Genomic DNA, 26,622 nt, shown 5'->3' with positions numbered 1-26,622 from the left:
TTCCTTTTATACTTTTACTTGAGAAACATTTCCAGTGAAGGACTTTTACTTGTTTTTTTTTTACTCTGATATTGATACTTTTAATATCTGAATTCTTATTCAACCCTTTTGATTAGTTGCAAATATCCTTAGTTATACATATGCATGTATTTTTTTTGCAACTGTAATTGCCTTTCTGCAATTCAAATCAAATAAAGAGTGGAACATCTTCCTTTCATTTCAATCTTTGGCTGAACAGTACATCTCTCTTGCTTTGCGTTACAGCCTGTAAATGCCCCCTGCTGACAATTGCAAAAATAACAGCAGGCAACAGTTGCGAGAGCTCCCCTGAATCCAAGAGAAGTCATCTATCAATCTAAAAAGTTAAATGTTAGAGCTGTACTAACATATCTGATCTGTGTATACAGTACTTGTATAAGATATGTGCACAGATTAAAGAGAAGAAGAATGGCACACTTAATACAAGAGCCCAAAGATCAACTCATGAGCATATTTATTACACTAAGAGTCATAAAGAAAACTATACGTACAAAAATAAAGAAAATAAAAGTAACATAACTTTTCAAAAACACCATCCCTTAGGTCCGTATTATTATTGTTTCTGAGACCAGTTTGGGCTGATGGTTGACCCATTACTGCACTGTGTAAAAAAGCTTTGCGTTTGATGGCACAACAGAAAATGTATGACAGTTATCTCTAATGCACAAAGTGTCAAATAGTGATGTACAGTAAAACATACTGTATGTAGAGAGGCCTGCTGTCCTATTTAATCATACAGTCTGAGAATATGTTGAGGCCCGTGTCCTCTGCTATAGGGATAAACTAGAAGGTGGCAAAAGAAGAGTTTTCAAGTAAAAAAAAACAGCACCATGCATCACACAGACATTTACAAATGATAAAACACTTATGGTGCATGTGCACATGTAAAATGGATATTACAAAGGCCCCGATGGGTGAATGTTTTAAGAGTTTCCCAGCATGCTCATCCCACAGTCAGCTCCCGATTCTGGGCAAGCCTCCAGTCGAGCCAGCCTGCTCTGCTCCAAGGCGATGGCTTCTGCCGAGTGCTTGCATTTCTCTGATCCGCACTGACAGGTGAAGTACTTGCTCTTAATGTCCCAAAAGCGGTCTCCATAGTCGAACCTGAAGACACAGGAAATGTCAGTCAAGTGTTTGTATTGTTTCTAATTTAAGTCATAGTTGGATTGGGCTTCAGGAGCTTCAGAGAACTGAGAAAAACATACTATAAGCCGGTTAAAGACAAAAACAGATGAATGAAATCATAAACGTCCGTGGCTCTCACCCCAGCTCTTGTCCGCTGAGGATGTCCCTGGAACTGAAGAAGGCGATGCGCGGGAATCTCAGGTCCTGGTGCAGCATGAACACTCGCACCGGGATCAGGTTTGGGTCACACAGGTGGTTGATGAAGCGGCTGATGTTGCCATAGTAGCGGGCATCGATGCAATACACCTCCCCATCCTTTACAGAAAACAGAGAGAAAATGTGTATTAGAAATCTTTTGCTTTTCACGCATATATCTATATCTGGCGTGTTCTGCCTTCTCTTGTTTCACTGATGCTGTGCGAGTTTAAAACAGTTTTTGCCTTGTTAGCAGTGACACTTTATGAATGGCAATGTCATTAGCTGGTCCGCCACTTACAATTTCTTCATTTTCTCAAACTTTATTTAACCAAAAACAAGGACAAAACACAATACAGCAGAGTTAATAACTAAACATTGTATGTAAATGAAAAAAAAAGAAAAGAGCAATTTATATGAAAGAATTCAATATGAGTGTTTCTAATAACACCTGACTCCATGGCACAGGTGGATGGTCTTGTTTGTTTATATCTTTAAAATGTTTAAATCATAAGTGCAGTAACTTTCCAAATGTCTAGAAAGGCTACAAAAACTTGCTACTGTGGATAGCTCATACGAAGGTAGGAGGAAAAAATAAGGTGTCCGGTTTTTTGCCAAATAAAGAAGTGCTGACACTGCACTTTCCAAAGAAAACGTTGCCTGAAAGTCTGCAGTAAGCTAAAACACTGTGAGGCTGTCGTCTAGCTCAGCAGTTGTGGGTGAATTTTGTGTTCCGACTGCATAAATGTCTGTTTAAAGTCTCGGGAAACACGCCTATTTAACCCCCTCAGATTAATCTCTTTTTACCATTGTTAAAGACGAGCTCCAGTCGTGTTTTAAGACATATAAAATGCTCTGCTTGAAATAATAAATTGTGTCTGATATGTTTTTTCTGCAAAATACGTTTCAATACCTTGTAAAAATCCTCTATCTGCATAGGCTCCGCCCACAATGCACATTTCCAACCACCCCCTCCGTCGCGAAAACAAAACACGTCTCTGCCATCGTTTAGTGGCAGCTTGTTGAATCATAGCTAGCTTGAAATGTAGTAATTCGCAGTAGTAACGTTAACGAAAAAATTACATGGCGGTTACAGCTGGCTCGCGCATCGTGGAAGTGGTTGCCATAGGTTACACATAATGATATGCATAGCGTCACCCCGTCCATTAATGGGATTGGCTCCTTAGGTTTGTGACGTCACAAACCTGCCAATCTGAAAACGTGTTGTTCAGCCTGTCCTTGGTACACTGCAGCTAAAAAGGCCCAGCCATGGAGATGACTGCTGATGTTGTCCCTGATATGTCTTGTAGCACATGAAGAACACCACATGGAGATGTTCACAAGGTTAAACACTTGATTTTCGCTGGAGGGGGTCTTCAGAAGGAGTAAAACTGAAGAATTAAACATCAGTAAAAAGGTTCACCTTGTTGTCGAGGTCAAACAGGTAGGAGTCGTCCTCTCTGACATCTGCCTCGGCGTCAGAGATCAGCTCCCCGACATATCTGTGTGGACACAGGGAAGCTTAATTTCTACAGTATGACTTTGATATATAAAAGAAAATGTTGTGATGCCTCTCTCTTACTCGCAGATGAAGCTTCCCTGAGGAATGTCCTGCAGAGCTCGAACTCCCCAGCCCATCTTCTCCGTCCTGTAGAGCTGAAGACGAACTCTGAGAGGAAGGAGAGGAAACGATTTTAAAACAGCTGAATGTTGTTGAGAAATGTTACACTGAATGAGTTACACTTGAGATTCTTACTTGATGCCTGCCTGCACCACCCTGTTCTTGCACGTTCGGTAACAGGAACACGCCATGTTGCATTCAAATATAAGTGGAGGCTCGATTTTGTTGAACTCCTGGAGAAGCCGCTGGTCCTGGAAAGAGTACACAACAAGTTGAGATGAGTTTCACTCGTTTAGTTTCTCCTGCAGCCAATGAATCCTACTCGTAGACCACATGGACCTCACACACTTTCAAACCAAACCTCAGTGAAATTACTGCTAATAATAGTTTAAGAACCTGAGTCAGTGTTGAAACAATGTAAATTTCTGCAGGATTTCTGTGAGGATGAGACAGTATTTACCTTGTCATACCAGCAGCGGATACTGAGCTGTCCACAGAGGCAGTTACTGGACGAGCAGTCGTCAGTGCAGCTGCAGTGCTGAAGTAACGATAAATCAAAAGGCATTTTTTAGATGCAAATGATATAAACTGTGATAATGAGATTACACAGTTAAATTGATTTTACCTGTAAGTGTGTGATATTGCGGTCAATGTTCATCGCTGAAGTTTCACAGTTTTCCGACACATACTTGTAGTCTGATGGACAGCCCTCGTCGTCCACCGCGTTCACACAGGGGATCGGTACGTTCTCGTAGCCCTGCGCAATGTCACTGGAGCAGAAGAGAATCAAGTTAAACAACAAGAGAAGAAGAACATCTTGTCGTGAAGACAAGGCCGCATTAAAACCTCACCTGCAGATGATCCTTTCAGTCCGAAGCATGCGATTGGTGATTCCTCGTCTGAGCTTCCTGTTGATCTGGAGCGCCACCCACACCGGCGTGTCGGCCCGCGCGAGGGTGAGAGGCGTGTCTCCTTCCCTGTTCATAATGTCGATGTCGGCACCTCTGGACAGGAACAACCTGCAGAGGAAAATCATAATTGTGTCTTTAGTTGCACTTTTTATCCTGTATATATTTTGGCAACTGGTATGCTGAGTGTAATGATTCAAAGAGTGTATTTAGCCTGGATTTTTAACCTAATTTAGGTTGTTATTATTACATCAGTGATTTTATTCTCTGGTAGTTTTAAGCCACATCTCATTTTTAAATCCCTACACGTGTCTCTTAGTTCAGATTTGAACAAATTATGCCTCAAACAAGTAGCTTAAGTTTCTTTTATTTCCTCCGTAAGAAACAAATTGCCAAACCAAACAATAGCCACTTTCCCCTCATGCAGCATCTTTGCCTCACATCTCTCCCTGCATGCCCAAATTAAGTTGTCTTGCAACACCCTGAAGAGATGCATTAAAATCAAACGAGCAAAAATCAGCAAACCTGTATTTTAGTGTTTTGATCTGTTGAGCCTCTCGTCTCAAAGATAATAAAAACAGCTAAACCTCATGTGTTACACCAATAGTTGGTTTCTATGGCTTCAAGTTAAAGCAAGGTGACCTGGTGCATTTAACGAGGCTCAAGCTAATGATTGACTCACGTAACACATTCCAAGTAGCCCTCTCTGGCGGCGATGTGGAGCGGCGTGTCTCCGTGCACGTTAACCGAGGCGATGGAACAGCCGGAGTTCAACACCAGCTCCGCTATGTCCACGTTTCCTGCGTACGCCGCCCAGTGGAGACACACATTCAGCTCCTGAGGGGAGAGAGGGGACTGTTTTAAAGTAATAACCTGAAATATTCTCATGCAATTACATTCATTTTGTCGCCATCAGTTACAAGACAACAGAGCTGTGAAGTGAGAGGGGACGCGGGATCCTCAAACGCCCTCCTCCTCCATGCCTGAAGCTGCTGGTGGGGGTTAGATGTCAGACGAAGTGTTTAAACTGCACGCTGCCTTTGTTTACATTTTACAGGGCAGAAATTTAAAGTGAGAGATACATGTGACTGTTAAAGGAAGCAGGGTGAGATATTTAGTTAAAAAACACTACTTAAGCACGTACAGGACAAAATCAGGGATAAGATGTACGGCTTTGTCCACAGGGGGCGCCAAAATCAACACAAACTGAAAGTTCCTCACAGCAGCTTTAACAATAAAATGATGGTTTAATACTACAATACCCATGAGCCTCTGCACCCCCTCCAAAAAGAATCAACATATTCATTAAATGCATTTATATAGCACCTTTCTGATACACACAATAGGCTATTGAGTATGCTTTACAAGAGGGGAATTGTGCATCTGTGAAGGTTACAGTCCTCAGAATCATTGAGGACATGCGTCATGTTTTCAGCAAAGCATTGAGCCTCAGCATTCCCATCTAGAGACTTACTTTATCATTAATAGTGACATCGGCTCCTCTGTTCAGCAGCGCTTTGATCACAGCGACGTGTTTGTGCTCCGCAGCCCAGATGATCGGCGTCCAGCCGCCGCTGTCCTGAAACGAACCAACAGGAAGACGTGTATGTATGGAATGAATACTTTATGAAGACATTTACTTGTAGAGATTTTTGTTCTGATCAGAGGAGGTTTTAAATCTTTGGCAAATCACTTATTCTTTTTTACATCAAATATAGTTTTCTGGGGCATTGGTTTAGCTAAGTAGTTAAATTGGTGGCCCATGTACAGAGGCCACAGTCCTCGATGCAGCAGCCCTGGGTTCAAAGCCCATCCTTGGCCTCTTGCAGCATGCCACCCCCACTCTCTCTTCCCCTGTTGCCATGACTACCCACTGTCCTCTCTATCATTAAAGGCATAAAAGGCCCAAAATAATCTTTAAATATATATATATACTGTATATGGAGAGTTTTGTAGGCCCTTTAAATAACTTTGTTTTGTCTCTACCTGTGCGTTTACATCAACCTGCCCCGTTTCCAGAAGCATGTTAAGAATCTCCAGGTTTCCCAGCTTGGCTGCGTGGTGCAGGCCCGTGTATCCATCCTCCTCCTGCAGACCAAGGACACAGAAAGAAAAAAATCCATAACAACCAAACTCCTGAAAAAGGTTCACACTGATGTTTCTATTTGACACAAACAGGTACTCACAACATGATAGACACAGGCGCCGTTCTGCACCAGGTAGTGAGCCACCTCAATGTGATTGTTGATGATCGCTTCCAGCAGAGGCGTCCTCAGGTCCTTGTCCTGGGCTTCCACCTGAGCGCCGGCCTGTTGGTGCGCAATCAAACAATTATTAATGTAAAGCTCAGGACGAGGATTGTTTAAGCCCTAATAAACACACAGAACAATTATCACTGTGTTGACCATCAACGCCATTTATCTATCGCTACTGTTTCCAAAGTTAAAGCAGAGGAAGCTGCAGCTTTAAGCACGTGCTCTAATCATAGAAAATACCAAGAGAGAAGCTGACTATCTCACCTGAACCAGTATGTAGCAGACCTCCAGCAAGCCTCTCTGAGCGGCAGCATGTAGAGCAGATCGCCTGTTCTGAGAGTCAGGCTGGTATGTTGGATCTATGCCCTCCACTGTGACACACACAAACATGAACACACACACACAGATGTGTTACAAATGTTTCAGCAGCCAAGAGCAAGTGAACAAAAAGCAATAATGTCTTCCAGAAAGTGCTTGTTAAATAAGTTGCACGATGAGCTTCTTATGTTATGCAGACATGTTGTATTTCTGCCACTCACTCAGCATGAGCAGAACTCTCTGCACCTCTCCCTGTTTGGCAGCGGGGTAAAGCTGGCGCGGGTGGAACCTCAGTTTCTTCTTCCTGGAAAAAACAGTCAACAGTTTGTTCTGATGTCCAGCAAAAGTTGTTTAATTTACAAGGGAAGAGATAAAACGAAGAAAAACTACACATTTAGATGATTAAGAAAATAAATGTCCACTTAAAAAAAACGAATCTAAACTGGAACCTCTCTGTGTCCTGTGTGAGGATGGCCTTCTGCAGCGACGCCCTGCTGGGCCCAGGTGGAAGTGCGCTGGGGCTGATGGGTTTCCCGTTAGGCATACAGAGCGAGGGCCCCACGCTGTCCACGCCCTCCTCTGTTTGGGGGGCCGTGGCTGCAGTTGTTGCAGATGCTACAGGCTGCGGGGGCTGCTGCTGCTGCTGCTCCACGGCCGGTTTTACCGAACCGTGGCTGCGCATACGAGCGCTGGAAGAGAAGAAGAGAGGAGAGATACTTTATTAATACCCGAGGGGAGATTCAAGTTTCACTCTGTTAGTACAAACATGCTACACACACATAGGCCTGAAATACACACATGCACAAACAGAACTCCATGGATATGCACATCATGGAGAGATTGTCTTACCTGACAGGCCTTTCAGGCATCTTCCCGTCCTTCATCCCTCCCGTTGAGGCTGTGAGAGAGGGCGCCGTGGGGGCGGAAGGAGGCAGAGACGGGGTGGTGGTGGAAGAGGCCGACATGGTGACGACAGTGGTGGCGGAGGTCGTGGCCGAGCTGAAGGAGGGGATGGTGACCTCCTGGGCCTCGGAGGCATCTTCCCCGCAGTGGGGACAGAATATCATACCACCGCCGTTTCCTCTGCTGCGTCCACCTCCCAGCACCGTCACGCAGCCCCGGTGGAACCGGTGAGCGATGCGCTGGTCCGGGCAGCACTCAAGAAACGTGCCCTGAAAGAGGAGAAGAAGGATAGATATCAAGGAGGAGAAGGGAAAAGAGGGGAGGTTAGCAGCAACGAAAACAGGGAGGAGAAAGTGAGATATTAGAAGGAGCTAAGCTAAGGAGAAAAAGCAATACATAGATGGAGACGTACGCGAAGAAAGGAGGATATCAAGGAGGAGAAAGAGGAGAAGAAAGGAGGATACAAAGGAGGAGAAAGAGGAGAAGAAAGGAGGATATCAAGGAGGAGAAAGAGGAGAAGAAAGGAGGATATGAAGGAGGAGAAAGAGGAGAAGAAAGGAGGATATCAACGAGGATACAAAGGAGGAGAAAGAGGAGAAGAAAGGAGGATACAAAGGATGAGAAAGAGGAGTAGAAAGGAGGATATCAAGGAGGAGAAAGAGGAGAAGAAAGGAGGATGTCAAGGAGAGAAAAGAAGAGAAGAAAGGAGGATATCAAGGAGGAGAAAGAGGAGTAGAAAGGAGGATATCAAGGAGGAGAAAGAGGAGAAGAAAGGAGGATATCAAGGAGGAGAAAGAGGAAAAGAAAGGAGGATATCAAGAAGGAGAAAAGGAGAAGAAAGTAGGATATCAAGGAGGAGAAAGAGGAGAGGAAAGAAGGATATCTAGGAGGAGAAAGGATATCAAGAAGGAGAAAAAGGAGAAGAAAGGAGGATATCAAGGAGGAGAAAGAGGAAAAGAAAGGAGGATATCAAGAAGGAGAAAAGGAGAAGAAAGTAGGATATCAAGGAGGAGAAAGAGGAGAGGAAAGAAGGATATCTAGGAGGAGAAAGGATATCAAGAAGGAGAAAAAGGAGAAGAAAGGAGGATATCAAGGAGTAGAAGAAAGGAGGATATCAAGGAGGAGAAAGAGGAGAAGAAAGGAGGATATCAAGGAGGAGAAAGAGGAGGAGACAGAAGCCTCACCGCGATGCAGAAGTATCCACAGCCAGGACAGCAGTGGTGTTTGACCATGTGTGAGCGATGGACGTCACAGAGAACCATGAGGGGCACCCGGCTGGACGGCCTCATCGTCTCCCCCTTTATGGTCCGGCTGATACAGGCCCTCAGCTGAAGAACACAGTTAAAGGAAAGTGAGCTCTGAAGTCTCACAGACAATACCAAGCTTTATTTTTCCTATGTGCACATATTGGCACTCATTTCAAACTAAAACATGCACCTGCAGTTTCTACACACAGAATCCAAACAGCCAAGGCGGACTGACCTCTCCATTGACGCTCTCGGTGGCCATGCACTGTCTGCTGGCGCGCTGGCTGGTGCTGTCCACCCGAGGAGCCTCCATCCTGCAGCTGCAGAGAGGAAGCTCCTCCAGCCGCTCCGTGTCTCCTGCATCGCTCCCTTCTGCGGAGGCGGGAGAGAAAGGTTTGATTATGATGTAGCGTGGGGAAATCTTAGCTTTTTAATGAAGGTAAGAGGGGGAGAAGTTTGTCTTGGTGTGTGCACATGTGTAACAAGGTTGTCATTGAAGGAATTGTAGAGTTTCTTGGTATGAAAGGGTGTCAGGCATGGACGTACTAGGAACAGGTACGTTTACTTTCTTACATAACTCAGCAAAAGGTTCAGTATAACTCTGCTGTTAGCTGTTCACATATACCCCTTTCCCACCGGAATCAGCGCGTTGACGCAGGTTTTTCAGACCCGGGAAGACCCGCTAAATGCAGATTGTCTCTTTTCCCATTGCCAGTGAAGTATACTCCTGTCGGTCTCTTTACTGCTGCATCACCGCCTGACATCACAAACGCGTCGGAGACAGGGTTAGGGTGGTTAGGTCTTTATTGTATCCATTACTCATTCAGTCTGTGTATCAAACTCGGCGCCGACAAATTTGGAACGATGTTCGAGCGCTGCTCGGACGGAGACGGGCGGAATTTGTAGCCGAGATGACAAGGAGTCGCAGAAGTTACCAACGGAGCAAAGCATCGCGCCGGAAAGGGGGCGGAGATTAGCGTGTCGACCTTTGTTCCCATCAATGCCGATGGGAGCCGAGGCGATAATTACCCGGGTCTACTACACTAAGCAAAAAAGCTGGATGTTAGCGGGTTTTTTGGCAAGTGGGAAAAGGGCTCTACTAAATTAAGTGCCCAGTGGTGCCCTACAAGCAGTCGGTACTGTTGTAAAAGTTTTTTAAAAATCCTCCTAAATCTTGTTTCTGTTTCGTGCTAGCAGGATTATGAAGAAATCGATAACAAAGAGGACAGCTAAGCATCGTATTTTCAAACTAATTTGATCACAATGGTGTGTAAAAATCATGAACCCACCATGATGAGGAGAAAGAGTCAGACTGTCAGCAGCAGCGATGTCGAGAGCACCCAAGGGAACCTCTGTGTACTCAGCGGACCTTTCAGCTGAAATGAAACGACAAGAGCGGCCGTGAGAAAACGCAGTTTGCAGTTTAATCAATGCTGCTTTTTCCTGATAACCTATGACAGGACATTTGTGTTTTAAAATGTGTTTCTTTGCTCTTGTTGTCCTGTGTAAAACACTTTTAACGGTCTTGTTGCTAAAATGTGCTATATAAATAAACTTGCCTTACATGTCCCAGAATGCTTTGCACACAAGCAGCATCTCTTAACTTCTTCAGCTATAAACTCTGCTTGAATAAATACGGCTCAGCTGAAACTCGGTTAAATATATTCTCGTCCTTGAGGTCTGCATTTATATATCTTGGGATGCCATTTTTGTAGTTTTTTTCCAATGCAAAGGAAGGCGGAGACGAGAGATGCAAGCTGAAACAGCCTGTAGGTCATTCTGGCCAACAGCTCTGACGAATGACGATGCCGACGGTCGTAAGAACACAGGATTTTGCAGCTTTGGCTGTTGTTGGCTCGTCAACAACTGAAGGCATTTTTCACACTAAATACCAAGTTTGTAGGGATGCACCACGATATTGGATTTTTTGCCGATATGCCGATATTTTCCAACCCTTTTTGCCGATTGCCATACCGATTATATTAGACATGTGTTTTTCCCCCACCTAATTGCAGAGAACATCAAGTCTCCCCTGTAGTGGAATTGATATCATGCCTACTCTTATCGTAGTGGACCACTGGCAGATGCTGAAATAACCTAATACAGTGCACGCACACTCGCGCCAAGTTAATGTGGTTGCATTACGTCATGCTTTTTAGGGAATCATCGAAGAATTTAGGCAGAATTAATTTTATCGGCAAGAAAATGACACATCAGCCGATGCCGATATGTCATTTTCAAACCATTATCTGCAGATACTGATAACGTGGAGATGATATCGTGCATCCCTTTTAAAATCGAACAATCCCTTTCTCTTCACTGATCCACGGCTTAATAAAATTAAAGAGAAATCTACAGGGGGAAAAAAGATGAGCAAAATGATTCCGCCCCTCAAATCAGCATTTAAAATTGTTACCTTTGGCATCAAATACAGCCTCGAGAGTTTGTGGACACTCCTGTATCAGCCGTGCACGTGTCATTACATTTTGTACGTGCTGTCCCTGCTCATCTATCCAGGTGCACAGAGACTGGGAGGGGAACAAACATCCGTCCGTCCACAAATTCTGAAACCCCTCTGGTGTCTCTGTAGACCTCTCGGTGGTCTCCCTCTTGACATCCTCTGTTGCAATGATAATCGTTTTCTGAGGAGAGCTTGCGCTTTGCACTTTTACAATCGTGCTGTATTCCTTCCATTTTCTGACGACATTCCTAACCGTGCTCCGAGAAATATCCAGCGCCTTGGAAATTTTCAAGTATCCTTCCCCTGATCGGTGCCTCAAAATAATCTTGTCCTTAATTTGTTTGGAGTGTTGCCGTACCATCGTGATGCCTTAACTTTCACGATATTGGCACAGCAGTGGACGGTTTCAGCGACAGTCACTTGTCACACCTTGATTAGACACAGGTGATGTTAATTAGGCTCATTATGTGACTGCACCAGTGGTGATTTAGGTCGAGGGGGCTGAAACTGGCACAATGTATTTTAAATTTGGATCAATATTCCTTTATAGAGGTGTCGATCAAGAAAATCACGATTCACTGTTGGGAATCTAAGGAGACGCTTGTTTCTTTTTTTTTTTTAAAGGTACTGATGTTACTCACCTGTGACCGGTTCCGCCACATCCGCTGTTCTTCTCTCTTTGTCGTGTGAAGACTCCTCGCTGTCACGTCTGCGCAGGACGGCTCTCTGCGTCTCAGACTCTGAACTCTGCAGGGGACAAATTTGGTGTCAATTAAAAAAACATGTGATAACTGTGACGGGTAGAAATGTCTTTGAAAACAACTTCAAGAGTGACTGCCTACTTAATAACAGCAAAAACAGAGTTGTCAAAGGCGTCCTGTGTTGTTTTGACCACTTTTACAACTAATGTTTTACAACTGTGTCCACCATTTGTTTCCATAGTAACCATGCTCGTGATTCCAAAGGCACTGCAGGATAAACACATTCATGCAGCTGTTTTCAAGCAACTCTACTGTTAGACAAAAAAAAAGAAAAGAAATGCACTTAACCTGCTGGTCAGACCTTAAAGGTACACTGATGGAATTCGGGGATAACAGTGAATTTAAACAAAACTGGGTTTACAGAAGAACTCCACAGGGCACCTTCAAACAGGAGTTAGTAATATCCCTCTCCCACCAACATTAGCGCAGGTTTTTTAGACCCGCTAATACATGCCAATTGCCTCTTTTCCCATTGCCAGTGGAGTATACTGCTTTCGGTCTCTTTTCAGCTGCGTCACAAACGCACCGGAAACAGGGTTAGTAAACAGTAGTATGCACAAAGAACTTAAGTTATACTCTTTGGTAAGCAGCATGGAGGCCAAAGAAGATGTTACGGTGGTTAGGTTTTTATTGAATCTATTACTCGTTCAGTCTTTCAAACTCGGCCCTGACAAATTTGGAACGATGTTCGAGCGCTGCTTTGATGCCGACGGGCAGTATTTGTAGCTGAGATGACAAGGAGTCGCAGAAGCTACCAACGGAGCAGATCATCGCGCCGGAAAGGGGGCGAAGTCATTTGACCTGGGTCTGAATGCCGAGGGTAACCTTTCACAAGAAGCAAAAAACCGGGTGTTGTTTGACCAGTGGGAACGGGACTTTACTTTGAAACTTGATGGTGCACTCAGTGTTGCATCTACCATTATGTTCAAGCGGGACTCCATCCTTGTTAGCACCGTCTTCTCAGAACATAAATGACCCGACTACAGCTTTTTAATTCTTGCTTTTAACTTGGTTTAATGAGATGTAAAAAAAAAAATGAGGCACCAACAGCATAAAATTAATTAACTTTTTTTTTTTTAAACTTTTTTGTCCTTGCACATGAAGTTGCTCATCAGCATAACCACCACATGCTAATTTTCTTGTTTTATTTTTTTAAGATTTTTTTTCCCCCAAGTGTACAGTCTTGTTTTTCAAGTTTTGAAATTCTTAGAAAAGACCAATGAAATGTGAGAAAGTGAAATAAAAACAGAAATAAGAAGAGAGAGAACTTTGTACGACAATAATAAGCTAGTTTTCCTTGGCCAATGAGGTTATTTGGGTACGGCGGCAGCTACAGCGTCAAGTATGAGACTACTGTATTTATAACTAGATAAGAAAGTAATACATTAAGCTAGTACGATAGTTAGAATCACTCACATGATCTGATATGTTCACTGACCCCTCTGTGTCTTTCGTGGGCTGCCTTCTTTCCGCCTCACCATCTTCAGACTATGAAAGAAACAAAAGGAAATACAACTTTAGCATCATACTCGATATTAAGTGAATTTGTTGACAATAGGTGATCTTTTTTTTAATGGATAGCAAGTAAAATTCAGCCTCAGACCTTTTCTGAAACTCGTTTGGACGGACTGGAAATCTGAACATTCTCAGCTGCCTCCTCCTCCGACTTCACCACACTGCCGTTGCTCTTCTCCGGTGCAGTTTTGGTGACAGGCTCCACCTTTTTATGGACCAACGTTTCTTCCTGAGTTTTCAAGAAGTAAATCAGAGCAGACAACACATTAGCAACAACCTTTATTAGATAATTAAGTATAATAATAAAGCTGCAAACATATAATCTTACCACAGTTTGAGCGTTGTCTGGAACATTCTCGGACTTCTCAGGTGCGCTGTCAGATAAGTGGTCCAGTTTTCTCCTTTTTGCAGCTAATCAAACACAAAAAATGAATGATAAACTCGAAGACGTTTTAACTCAAAGAAGGCATCAATGGCAATTTGATCATTTCACAAAGTCAAATACTTATTACAGTGAGTATGCTATAGCCCCTTACATGTTTCAGAGTCAGTGGAAAGGCCGACGGAGGATCCTGATGGTGCGACAGGCGACTCAAAGTTGCTCATCTATAACAAAAAAGATACAGTGATCGATTATCAGCTTCAAGAATCACTGATGTAATAATGAAAATTTGAACACCAAACAAAAAGCAAGGCCGAGTAACTCATTTGATTTAATGTTTACAAAATGGATATTAAGCCAACTACTCGCTGGAGCTGCTTTAGGCTCACCTGCCCTAATGGAGGCCTGTTCATGGTCTTGCGGGCCCGATGGATCTTTGGTGGGGCAGGCGACACAGAGGGAGATGAGGAAGCCTTTGCAGAAGAGGAGGAGGAGGAGGAGGAGGAGGAGGAAGAGGACGATGAAGGAGCAGGTACCGGGATGGATTTACTGCTGCCAGGTCCGGAAACGCTCATCTTTGCTCGGCCAGGGGACAACGTTAAAGACGTGGACGGAGAGGAGGACGAAGAAGAAGCTGACATTGATGGCAGGGACTTTGCTGCGTGTCCTGTAAGAGGGAGAATTAACCAATAATTACTGGTGAACCACCTGAAAAATACTTGAAAATATATATATTCAAACACTTAAAATATCATGTAGAATAATAAGGTTTATAACTATTAAATATCATGTGCAGTCTTATTTTTCTAGCTTTCCTTTCTGATTTTACTAACTGTTTTAATCCCTCAAGACAGGTCATGTTGGGTAACTCAAACAGAACACTGTCTTGTCAGCAAGTTTGATGAAAACTGACTGGATCCAGGCCTTACCTGCAGCAGGTTTGTTTGGAGAGGAAGCAGGTGACCTCTTCTCTCCCTCCTCTCCAGCTCTTGACGAGTCCTTCCCAGGCTGCTGAGATAACAACCTGGATGCCATACCACCCATGGGCTCTGTCTTTTTGGCAACAGCAGCTGTGGTGGCTGCATTATCTGGAAGGGTTTAGAGGACTCAGTGAGCTTTCACAAGCACTACTCACAGTTGACACATGAATTCTGTTTAATTTTGAAATGCAGAGATTTCTAATATAAGTATATCTTCTTGTATAATGGCTGTAGTCATACCTTCATTTACATGACTTGGTCCAGCTACTGACTCCGCTGGTGTTTCTGAGTCATTTCCTCCGGGAGGCTCCTGAGAAATAACAAGTAGAAGGAAATGTAATCTGAGAATGTATTTATTTGTCCTTTCCATCCTTTCCAGGAGTTAAGACTACTGGATCTATGTATTCTCTTCAGTTCACACAGTAGCACTCAAACTCCAGATCAAGAGGCTGACTGATATGGCCTTTTTGACACTGACATTAATTTAAGAGATGAAAAAAAAAAAGTGTTCAAAAGTTTGAAAAAGTTCAAAGTTAAAATGTATTGGCTGAAAATGAACCCAGCAGGTTTCATGAGCTATTATTTAAAAACAACAACAACTATATAGTCTTTGGCAATGTTCCACTCTGGGCATCCTTATAGGCCAATTTGACGGACATAGTCCACCCCTGTTGGAAAACAAATATGTTGATATTTATATATCAGTCAGGCTCTACGTCTTTCTTATAGTGAATGTATTGCCATTCCTTCTTTTTAAACTTTTTAAACTTGTAAAAATTGTTCTACATTTATTGTTACGCACAAAAATATCAAAGCAAATTCCTTGTATGTGATAAACTCCTTTGTAATCAACTTGATTCTGATTCTCTGAACATACTGCAAGTGTCAACATATTTCCTATTTAACAAGATTTATACTAACTTTTGTCCTTAAAAAGGTAAATGCCACATATCACTGAACAAAAGATGATTTATTTGGTTAAGTGTAAATCAGCATGGTTGACAATATACGCGGTACTAACCCTAACTGTGTGGAAAAGCATGACTTGAAACTTGCCTCATATAAGTACTATCCAGCAAGCATCCTCATGTTGACATCTATGTGTTTATAATCACCATAGTTCTATTTACTGCGTTTAAGTGACTAACTTCCGCCTTCTACTCTCCAAAATAAACCTGTCAACCAATGGCTGATCGCCTCCGGTGCTACGTCAAGTACCGCCATCAGTCAATCAACCCATTCATGTCTTCTACACTAACCAAAGCAAGCCAATTTCGCCATCAATAGTACATAAAAGAAAACGGCAATTTAGATTATTAGCTGCTTAAGCTTCACTTTCCATATAATAACCTCATTACTACCACAGTGTAAAAATGTCAGTTGGTAACAGTTGCTCATGAAATTGGTCTAAATTGAACAAACTCTACAAACACCTCTTAACACAGTACAAACAACGCAAAGCGATGCCCAAGCAATGACATAAACAGTCAAGATACCGAGATAAAAATAAAACAAAATCAAATTTAAGAGCGTTTAGTTCAGTTTACACATAACTGCTGGATGCTAAAGTGGCTAGCAGTGTAGCATAGTTTACAACAAAGAGCTGTTGTAATCTACAAATAAAGACATTTTGCATTGTGGCAGACTGTTGCTTAGATGCCCTGCTTTTGCCGTGAATGCTAACACGTTTCCAAGAGGCTAGACAAAAATCAATTAGAGTAGAATGTAATTTTGTGTTGCAATGGGTTTGCTACCTTTGTCGTTGTCTCAGATGCCGACATGTTTCACGGCAAGCACTAAACGTATATGAACGTGCTTGCGTCATCACCGGAGCCCCGCCCCCGCCCTGCGTGTCCATTGATTTGTTTGGGAACCGCTGATCAGAAGTCAGCGTGCGTACTATGATTTTACAGCTAACCACGGGAAGAGGCTTCTCAAGAGATCCGATTCAAAGTCAGTTAAGTGGTTAAAGAGCAGTGCCTTTTTTGTTGTTGTCGCGAGACCCCTTTGCTCCAGAAAGAGCCCAAAAAGTAAACAGAAATGGTGGTGGCGGTTAGTAGCTAATGGCAACAGGGATGAGGAAATACCGCCAGCTAACGACCATCACCGCAGTCAACGGTCGTCCTGTCTAACAAACCAAGGCTTGTGTTGTTGTCTTTTTCTTTTTTAGAAAACCTTCGGGACGTCCAATTTAAGGAAAGGTGAGTGACAGCAACGTTTAACGATGACTCATGAGCTTTTAGTGGAGCCTGCGGTCGGTCATTTCCAGATTACAGCAAGCTAACTAGTAGCTAACGTTAGCTAACGTTTAGACATTTAGACAAGTAAGACGCTAGGCCAGAGAGAAAAAAAGTAAACATTTTTTTATTATCAATTTTAACACCTCTTACGGCAATCACAAAAGTTGACTAAAATGTCTAATTTCATTAAAGAATAAATAACGTTTGTACGATGATGTCTTTCTTTGACGCGTCTTTAACGCCAGCACATCTGTTAACTTTTTAGCTAAGCCGTCGATTAATAGAGAAATGTATGGATAAAACATCGATGTAGAAATATATACGCTATATACTAAGACAATATATTGTATTAACTACACTTCAATAAGTTGTAGATTGGTGACACAGCTAACATTGCTTCCCTTCCTGGTCTGATAACTGCGTTACAAGTGCACTAACACCTACACATGTTGCGTCTTGAGGATCAGTAGCCGAACCTCAGGTTATCATATTCACCAACATGTTAGCTCAAAGTATATGTATGTATGGTACGTGTCTGCTATTTGATCTTTTTATTTAAAGACCACCGCATTGAGTTAATTGTAATAAATACTAACTTATTTTATCTTTAGACAAGATGGAGACGCTGTGTTTCCGGTTACCGAGCCACGGGGACACGACCCTCAAGCACATGAATTCACTGCGGTCTCGTCACCACTTCTGTGATGTCACCATTTTGGCCAGCAACAACCAGACTTTCAGGGGACATAAGGTGGTCCTGGCTGCCTGCTCGCCCTTCTTGAGGGACCAGTTTCTGCTTAACCCATCCCCCAAGCTTCAAGTAGGCAGATGTCAACACACACATTGTCACACTGTCAGCGCTGTCTGTCTGCAGAGTAAAAACAGTGCTTCTTTATGTTGTGTGTTCCACTTTTGTACCCAGGTGTCGATGCTGTACAGCTCCACAGTGGTGTGTGATCTCCTTCAGTCTTGTTACACGGGCGTCCTGCAGTTCAACCCAGAGGAGATTGTCAACTACCTGACCGCTGCCAGTTACCTACAGATGGATCATATTGTGGAGCGATGCCGAGGAGCACTGAAGAAATATGTGCAACTGAAGAACCCCAACTCACCAAAGGTCAGTCAAAACAATGACCTTAAATGGCCAATATAGACTTCCCTTCCTTCTTTGCATGTAAATAAATAATCCAAATCTTGAATGAAAAATATGTGATTAACTTGAGTGTTAATTCTAATGTCATTATTACCTTGGGGAAATACTATTACGATTATATAACCATCTTATCCCTCTTTTTTTCAAGATGTAACATATTCACATAACTTTTATAGCTTGCTATCATGCAGTTTTTATTGTTTTTTGCAGCCCTATCATCTTTTTGTTTTGTTTATTCCTCCAGAACACTTCAGAGGAAAGCCTGTCCCGACCGGTGATTGTCAGCGGAAGCATTCATTCTGTTCCACCTGCGTCTCCTCCTGCGGTCCGGCCCTCCCCTGTGGACCCACACAGTCCTGTAGTGCGCTCAGTGGAGGAGAACAACAGCGATGTATCTGCTCAGGGTGGCAGTCAAAACAATGAGGACAGCCCCATGCTGAATGCGCAATGTATTAAGGTTTGTGTGTGTGTGAGGAAAACCTGAAGACAGGGTACCTTATTTAATCAAAAATGCTGTTTCCTCTGATTGATGTGATCGCCGGAAGAATTACAGTGTGACGGCAGAGGTCACAAGATATTTAGATATTTTGAATACTAAACAAATCTTAAGTTACAGCACTGCAGACTTTACTCAGTCCTCGTTTCTTTTCCAGGTGAATGGATCAGATGAGGAAGAAGAAGCAAAACAAGAGGACTACAATGTGTTCAGAGTGTACATCTCTGAAGAAGATCAGCTGAACAGAGATGGGGAGGAGGAGAGAGGAGCTCCCTCTGATGGAGCTCAGTATGCGTGTAACCAAGGTGTCGCGATTGGAGAAGAAGGAAGTGAATATGAATTGAATCCAACAGAAGATGACCTTAGTTCTGGGGGAATCTCATTGGAGGGGTTCCGAACTGTAAGACGCAGGCTCAGCGAACCTAAAATTGGCCGGGGCAGAGGGAGAGGCAGGGGGCGGGGCTTTAAGAGGAGAAGGTGGGCGACGCCACCGGAAAAAAGACCCGCTGGCATAGATCACCAACAAGAGTTGTGGTATCTAGCAAATTCAGGGATGGGAGGGGGTTTAGTGCTGGACTATAGCCAAGACGGGGTTAAGAGAGGCGGTTATGAACTCCAACAGTTAGACTTTAACATGGGTGACAATCAGGGAGAGCAAGTCTCACCAATGGGTGCCAACAGTTTGAGCCAGTACGCCCTGGAGGAGTCCAGGTGTGATGCTGGGGAGGGGAGTTCAGGTTTGACAACTGTTGGAACAAATGAGGGAGGGGACGAGTCCGTCGCAGTGGTTGGATCCACTTCAAGCGTAGCCGGGCCTGTAATCTGCGAGCACTGCGGTTTGACTTTCCCATCGCCCCACTCCCTTGCCCTCCACTCCCGCTCCACCCACCTGCTGTACGCCTGCCCCTGCTGCAGCAAACACTTCCACCACTCCGCCAACCTCACCCGACACATGGCCGTTCACCGAGGCGGCGGCAAATCCCACCAGTGCCCCCTGTGCTACAAAACGTTCACGCAGAAATCCACGCTGATAGATCACATGAACCTTCACAGCGGCGAGCGGCCACACCGCTGCGCGTACTGCCACGCCCGCTTTGCCCACAAACCCGCCTTAAGACGCCACCTGAAGGAGCAGCACGGAAAAACCACAGGGCAGAACTCCCTACATGAGCAGGAGGAGAGGGAGAGGGCGAGTGGAGCCGCAGGGGCAGTACGAGAAGAAGAGCAAGAATGTCTGGTTACTGAACAAGTGTCTTAGACCAAAGTATTAAAGACCGGAAAGAGTGTGACACGTTGTGGGGTCAAAATCCCCATGAGGATATAAAGCAAGGGCTGGAAACTGAATATGAGGCCTTTTTAAATCTCCGACTGTGAAAATAAAAACCCTTCCTAATGAAATATTTGCATAAAAATATGCACTAAGTGATGGATGTGGGTAAAAAATGCAGAGACGGCATAGTCCTCTCTCTCTCTCTTCCACGGAGAAGAGATGTTTTAACTGTTACAGCAGGAAAATCACAGGTGTTATTAATAACATAAACGATGGCTCTGTTGTCATCATATTGATTATTTATACCTGTGCTGCTTACACTGTGACATGTCAAAGTGTCCTCAGAGAAAAAGCCTTGTTGGGTTTTTTTTTTAAATGTCTGTTGGAAAAGTTTGATAAGTTTGACCTAGTGCTGTAATCTTACACTTGAACAAATATAATGTGTGATGAGTGGCTACAGTTTAAAAAAAAAAGTATGTAAATAAAAAAGTTGGAAGTCTCTCTGTTACATATGATGATGATTACAGGCTGAGCAATCTCGGATCCCATCGGCTATAGTCTGACGACGATATAGCCTCTGGGGACAGCGGTGAACATGCCAGGTGGTTAGCGATAAACAACGGTTTTCTTGTGATTTACTTTAATTAACGGGTCTTACCTTTGCTGAAATTACAACATCATTACGCAGATTTGTAAAAATAAATAAATAAATAAAATAAGTCAAAATGAAGCTTTATCAGGCCTGTCCTCAAGAGAAGAAAACTTAAAATGCTCGTTTGTTGAACGGAGATCGGATCGATGTGATGCATTCGAGGAAGTCTGGAAATCTGAACGCTGAACGACTTGCATGTCACAGCGTCATGGGAATTTGTTTCAAGTTGAATTTTAGACCTAGAACGAATTGTTAACTGAACTTGCTGCGGACGTCTGTTTATAGAGATTAATAAGAAGCTAAATCGTCGTCAGATGACGCTGTTGGGAGCCGGGATGTCATTACGGTGCATTACGTTCCGTCTGCTTTTGCTCTCACACGGACTGTTTTTTCCTGCATACGCTGCAGCCTGCCGATACCTGATTGGTCAACCACAACAACACATGCCATCCCGGAAATCCACACTACTGCCTACAGATGCTACATTTCTATGTATAAATAGAGATCACAGACCTACTCTTCTCTCAGCTTTGTTGTTATTGATTGCAAATGGGTTACTGTAGGTTGTTTATATTATGGTAAAAATCACAAAATTCTCTCCTCAGCTTCAACGGGCTTCAAATTGACCAAAGTGACCCACGTTGACGCTCTTGTTTAGAAAAGGCTAATGAAAAACTCAGAGAAAGTAACAATGTATGGAAACTGTTTATTGAGCTCCAAAAAACTGTACCTCTAGTTTTATGAGCCAAGCTGCCACACAGCATCACATACTGACAACGCAAAATACAGACATCTAGTCTCAAAGACGATGGAGAGTTTTGCATTCATCCTGCAGAGCTCACTTTAAGCAAGCAGCTAACAGGTCATTTATGCCAAAATAAAAAAAAAATACTTTTTTCATCCCAGGAAATCTTCATTGTAGACGACTTGGTTCCTCTTGTCCCTGTAGGAGCCTTTCGTGCTGTTCTGCACAGCTGTGAAACAAGACACAGACATTGGTGAAGGTTAGTCTACTCTGTGCAGACACACACACACAGAGTCTCATCGATGTCTAAACAAACGAGAGTGCTGTTTTTACCCAGTGAAGCCCACAAAGATTTGCCAGTGGCGGCGTCCAGCATGGGCTGCTTCCTGGCGATGCTGACTTTGATGTGAACGTCTCCCACCGTGCTTCCATTCAACTGTGAGATAAAGACAGCGAGGAGGGTTTACAGAGGTGGTCCGCTTTGTGTACAGTCAGCATAAGTGTGACACCACACCACTTCTGGGTGTCTATTTATAAGGGAAAGGGTCTTGACTCATAAATGTCTTAGTCAACAGATCAACTAGAAGAAAGATGATTAACTCAGCTCTGCAGGTAACTGCCAGAGTGATTCTTGAGTATGTTTTTTGAGATTTATTATTAAATTATTCTTTCTTTTTTATGTATTTTGAAAATGCACTCTGATTTGGGTGGATAAAGGGAAATTCAGGCTTCCCAAACAAGAGGAAATGTATGGCGTTTAATTAGTGTCAAAACTCGCGCGCAAAACAGTATCCGCGAGCGTTAAACTGATCTGAGAGCGCACCGGACAGTATCCGCGAGCGGATCGTCACCGCAACGGAGCATTCCCGCTCAGCGCACACAAATGCAGTCTCGAGCGTTCACTCGACCATCTCTACGCGCTCGCAACTGCTCAACACGCGCGCTCGGTTGCAGAGTCTACGCTCGCTCGACAAAACTTTTGACACTTCGGGGGAGGGGATTAAGCGGACAGTGGCCGATGCCTCCGCTCATTTGATTGGACTATGACCCTTGATTGCTGTTTAGTTTGACCAATCCGGTGGTTAAGGCGTGACGTCACACTTCCTCATTAAACTGTTTCCGGGTCTAAGCCGCAAACAACATCTCCTATTTACAATATGCTGCAGTGCTGTTTTAAATGTTCTGAGTCTGACAAACACCTTCAGTTGTCTTTGTATTGATCTCTGTGTCTTTGCACTTGCTGGATCAGAACAACAACATGTAGCCACTCCGGTCCGCTTGATAAGATAACACACTCCTGATAAGGCTGAAAGTTTCTATAAGGATTTATATTGCTGTGAACCGTATAAAAAGCTGGACTGTATAAAAAGCTGTGTACCCCTTCTTCCTGTTTTGGTCGACAACTATTCCTCTGCTTATAAGCTAAGGTTAGCTTACGGTAGCATCCATTGGTAAAAGCTGAACGTTATTGTCGCCTCGTAGATTATGTGTTATCTGTGATAACTAATACGTCAGAGACACTTTACAAAGACATGGAGATCAATACAAAGACAACTGAAGGTGTTTGTCAGACTCAGAACATTTAAAACGGCACTGCAGCATATTGTAAATAGGAGATGTTGTTGCGGCTTAGACCTGTAAACAGTTTAATGTGGAAGTGTGACGTCACGCCTTAACCACTGGATTGGTCAAACTAAACAGCCAATCAAGGGTCATAGTCAAATCAAATGATCGGAGGCGCGTAGAGATGGTCGGGCAAGCGCTCAAGACTGCATTTGTGTGCGCTGAGCGGAAATGCTCCCTCGCGGTGACGATCCGCTCGCGGATACTGTCCGGTGCGCTCTCAGATCAGTTTTGCGCTCGCGGATACGGTTTTGTGCGCTCGTATCATGTGCGTGCGAGTTTTGACACTAATTAAACGCCATAGAAATGCTTCCATCCCCATAACTAGTGCTATTACAAGACATCTTCTAACATGTTTTGTTGGTTTAAAACCCCCACCTACACGACCCAGTGGGCTGTTACACTTAGTAGTTCTTTCATAACTGTGCATCACATGTATATCCTGTTTTATCTTTCTTCTTTTTGTTTTGTGACTGTGTGTTGGAAGTTGAATTATAATCAACAGGGGAAGAAGATCATATGTACAAGTATGCTTGTCAGGTTTTTTCCTTTAATATAGTTCAATACCAACCTCAGCCACAGCCGTGTCTGCAGACTCCATCTTCTCAAATGTGATAAATGCACAACTACAAAGAGAAACACAACATCGAGTGTAGAATTAAACAGAAGCAGGAGAAGACTGAGTGTAAGAAGAAAAGACAACACACGCACACTGTTGTTTAATGTTTCCATACTTGCGTGGGTTGTCCATGGAGAGGTCGATGATGTTTCCATGTTGAGAGAAAGCGGAGCGCAGGCTGTCCTCGGTGAGCCCAGAGCCGTAAACATACACTGTATTCCCCTTCCGCACGCCTCTTCGCTCTGGGTAAGAATCTGAACCTGCAAGTAAAACACGGGAGCCAGAAAAATCATTTATCTATCTCGGCATGCAATTACACACCAGCCACAACACTCATTTATTTGGGTGTTAACCTGCATCTCTTTCTGTGTAAAAACAGAAATAGTTTTCTCACGTCTGAAAGGTCCGTCCCTCTCTCTCTCCCGATCCCTGTCACGGTCTCGATCCCTCTCTCTGCTTCGGTCTCTGTCTCTCTCTCTGTCCCGTTCCCGCTCTCGATCCCTGCCTCTATCTCTCTCCCTGTCCCGGTCTCTCTCTCTGTCTCTGTCCCGTTCTCTATCGACCTCCCGGTCGCGCTCTCGCTCTCTGTCTCTGTCTCTGTCCATTTCCCGAGTGGGTGGCATGCCACTGCTGCTGCCGCCACTGCCGCCTCCATCGTCCTCTTCCCGGTATCTCTCGCTTGGGCTGACAAAGCTGCAGAGGCATGTGGGGAAAAGGAAGATAAACTCACACTTAATCACTCTCAGTGCATAAAATAGGTTGGTTTGCTTATTCATCATGGTTTTTGGACATTACCTCTCATACAGAGGTCTCCTGGGGGCTCTCTTCCCAGACTAGGAGAAGCACAAATATAACATCAGAACATCAAAAAAGAGCACTATTGCCTTTAGTTCACTACTGCAAAGAGAAACCTAAATGATGTGTTTGCAGCCATGTGTTATCCTGTTTTATATCCACTATACCTCAGGTAGTTCTTCATCTGTAGAGACACTCCTTTGGAATGGTAAGAAAGCAGGAATTGGGCCTTTCTCAGGGTCCTGTTGCAGTTAAGGAACAACAATTACACTAACTAACAATCAAAACAAAGCAAGAAATGAATGAACGTCAGCGCAAACAACATCTCCTCAGGAAAGACAGCTCACCTTGAGTTTGATTTCCAGCATTCGAGAGCGTTTAAAGCCCGAGTTTTTGTTCTCTGATTTGATAGCACTGATGGCACCCGACTTGATCAGCATCTTTGCTTGCTCTGTTGCTGTTGCGGTGTCAACAACAGGCTGGTCGGACAAAGCTGTTATGAAGGTAAATGTAAAGTTAATAAAAATATACTACCTTTATAGATGATGTGAAATAAGTAGGGATGCATGATAGTGAAGTTTTTTGTCGACATGCCGATATTTTCCAAGCCTTTTTGCCGATTTCGATACCCGTATATTAGACACATGTTTTTTTCCCCCCACCTAATTGCAGAGAACATGAAGTCTCCCCTGCAGTGGAACTGATATCCCGCCTACTCTTATTGTAGCAGCCCACTGGCAGATGCAGAAATAACATAATACAGTGCTTTTTAAAATGTACACTGTGCAATATAAGAAAAGTACTTAAACTTAGGTTATGTACAAAATGCCATATTTATTTGTATGTAACTTTTTCTTTCAAATAAAACTGTAGTATTCAACTTAGACAGGCTTGGATGATACTCTCTCTGAGACAATCCTGTCAATAGCCACAACTAGTGCAAATTGTACTTGTTGCACAGAACAAATACATAGAAGCGAAAAATAGATTCTGTACACCTGATCATGCTCCCAAGTAGTATTTATTATTAACTACCACATAAAAACTACTTGGGAGCATGATCCTGTGTGCAGACTCTATTTTTCGCTTCTATGTGCCTTCTCTGCCCAGCACCTGGTCTTTATCGCCTGGATGTGCGCGCTTTGTCAAAATCAAATCAACCTTGCTGGCTGTTTCGGTAAACTCTGAAAAAGTGCCATACTGCAGGCTTCTTCACTCTTGACGTTAGAGGCATGATGCAGGCAGTGTGTGCGCACACACGCACCGAGATAATGTTGTAGCATTACGTCAAGCTATATTAGTAAACCATCGAGCATTTTGGCAGAATTAAAGCGTTGTTTTATCTGCAGAAAAATAGCATATCTGCCGATGCCCATATGTCATTTTCTAGCCATTATCTGCAGATACTGATAACGTGCCGATACTATCGTGCATCCCTAGAAATAAACAAAAAACGTGCTTTTGCAAGAGTAAGAATTGGGCCATAATAGTTCAATCAGAGTCACTTTGATTTTGTATAAGTACACAAATATGCAGACAATTCAAAAATATATAATTTTTAATAAAAATTATATAAAACATTTTAGATTTCTATAATAGTAGGTCAATAATAGTAAATAATGCTTGAGTAAACTTTATATTACTGCATGCACTTACTCCGTTTCAAGCCACTTTGGTTTGTCTGGTTGGTTGAACTCTGTTTCTTCAAAGCAAGCAGCGCCTTTTTCTAAAAACAAAAGTGTGCAAAAAATGTGATATTGTTACAAATAAACGCCTTTATTAAAATGCCATTCCATTGTTACCGTGATAATAAGGAATATGACTGCAAGCTTTCAATAACTTACCTTTTTCTTCAGTTTAGCATATTTCTTTTGCAAAGCTTCTTCCTCCTCTGTCAGTGAACTTGGAAACGCCACCATCCTAGCAACAGCTACAACACAGACATTTGATTCACAGCTGGTGAAAGAGGAATTAACATGAAGTCAAAAAAAGTAGGAATAAGCAAACTGTCGTATTTACTTTCTACCAGTGCACCGCTGTTAGCATAGGTAAGCTAAGTTGCTAATAAGGTGGTTACCCAGATACCAGAACAATACTTTTTTTTCCCTTCGAGAGAGTATAAATGTCACAAATTTTATCGATACCAAAATGTTAGCCTGTCGATTGATAAAACATCTGACTCTTTACACTACATATTTATGTATTTAACTTACCAAATTCAAACAGTGATGTTCACCTAGCTCAACAAAAACACAGGCGCTTAATGATGACGTAGCAGCTTCTTCTGGCGCTTATTATTTGCATAAACATCTAGCAAAG

The 26,622-nt window shown here is 43.2% G+C and overlaps 3 protein-coding genes across 5 annotated transcripts; 1 reads left to right on the top strand and 2 right to left on the bottom strand.

Annotated features, from left to right (window-relative positions):
• Positions 1 to 529: 529 nt before the first annotated feature.
• On the bottom strand, positions 530 to 16,504 carry ehmt2 (euchromatic histone-lysine N-methyltransferase 2). Of its 2 annotated transcripts, none has more exons than XM_069681057.1 (28): positions 16,465 to 16,504; positions 14,951 to 15,020; positions 14,660 to 14,818; positions 14,120 to 14,397; positions 13,885 to 13,954; positions 13,677 to 13,759; positions 13,437 to 13,577; positions 13,250 to 13,321; positions 11,714 to 11,819; positions 9,901 to 9,987; positions 8,847 to 8,983; positions 8,549 to 8,692; positions 7,311 to 7,633; positions 6,911 to 7,150; positions 6,683 to 6,765; positions 6,408 to 6,514; positions 6,075 to 6,197; positions 5,875 to 5,976; positions 5,363 to 5,467; positions 4,571 to 4,743; positions 3,832 to 3,999; positions 3,606 to 3,750; positions 3,441 to 3,518; positions 3,116 to 3,231; positions 2,942 to 3,028; positions 2,783 to 2,861; positions 1,304 to 1,479; positions 530 to 1,143 (listed from the first exon to the last, which is right to left on the bottom strand). In XM_069681057.1, exons 1-28 carry the CDS (start codon positions 16,489 to 16,491, stop codon positions 963 to 965), a joined length of 3,660 nt encoding a protein of 1,219 aa, XP_069537158.1. In that variant the 5' UTR covers positions 16,492 to 16,504; the 3' UTR covers positions 530 to 962. The 2 variants fall into 2 exon arrangements, with proteins under 2 accessions (XP_069537158.1, XP_069537159.1); XM_069681058.1 differs by having other exon boundaries at positions 4,571 to 4,725.
• Positions 16,505 to 16,627: 123 nt separating this feature from the next.
• On the top strand, positions 16,628 to 20,460 carry LOC138608995 (zinc finger and BTB domain-containing protein 12-like). Its single transcript, XM_069681598.1, has 6 exons — positions 16,628 to 16,663; positions 16,881 to 16,911; positions 17,562 to 17,770; positions 17,873 to 18,067; positions 18,348 to 18,560; positions 18,757 to 20,460. The coding sequence occupies exons 3-6, from the start codon at positions 17,567 to 17,569 to the stop codon at positions 19,855 to 19,857; spliced, it is 1,713 nt and encodes a 570-aa protein (XP_069537699.1). The 5' UTR covers positions 16,628 to 16,663; positions 16,881 to 16,911; positions 17,562 to 17,566; the 3' UTR covers positions 19,858 to 20,460.
• Positions 20,461 to 21,219: 759 nt separating this feature from the next.
• On the bottom strand, positions 21,220 to 26,575 carry nelfe (negative elongation factor complex member E). 2 transcript variants are annotated; one of them, XM_069681569.1, is made up of 11 exons: positions 26,517 to 26,575; positions 26,148 to 26,233; positions 25,960 to 26,029; positions 24,651 to 24,796; positions 24,471 to 24,545; positions 24,304 to 24,341; positions 23,903 to 24,201; positions 23,624 to 23,768; positions 23,461 to 23,515; positions 21,600 to 21,702; positions 21,220 to 21,495 (listed from the first exon to the last, which is right to left on the bottom strand). In XM_069681569.1, exons 2-11 carry the CDS (start codon positions 26,220 to 26,222, stop codon positions 21,419 to 21,421), a joined length of 1,083 nt encoding a protein of 360 aa, XP_069537670.1. In that variant the 5' UTR covers positions 26,223 to 26,233; positions 26,517 to 26,575; the 3' UTR covers positions 21,220 to 21,418. The 2 variants fall into 2 exon arrangements, with proteins under 2 accessions (XP_069537670.1, XP_069537671.1); XM_069681570.1 differs by having other exon boundaries at positions 26,148 to 26,259; positions 26,517 to 26,569.
• Positions 26,576 to 26,622: the final 47 nt, after the last annotated feature.

This window comes from Semicossyphus pulcher, unplaced genomic scaffold, assembly GCF_022749685.1.
Source record: "Semicossyphus pulcher isolate SPU_LCO1_2020_fin unplaced genomic scaffold, fSemPul1.0.p SCAF_5, whole genome shotgun sequence".
NCBI lineage: Eukaryota > Metazoa > Chordata > Actinopteri > Labriformes > Labridae > Semicossyphus > Semicossyphus pulcher.
Note: the sequence above shows the minus strand (reverse complement) of the source record. Positions and strands in the feature narration are given on the sequence as shown.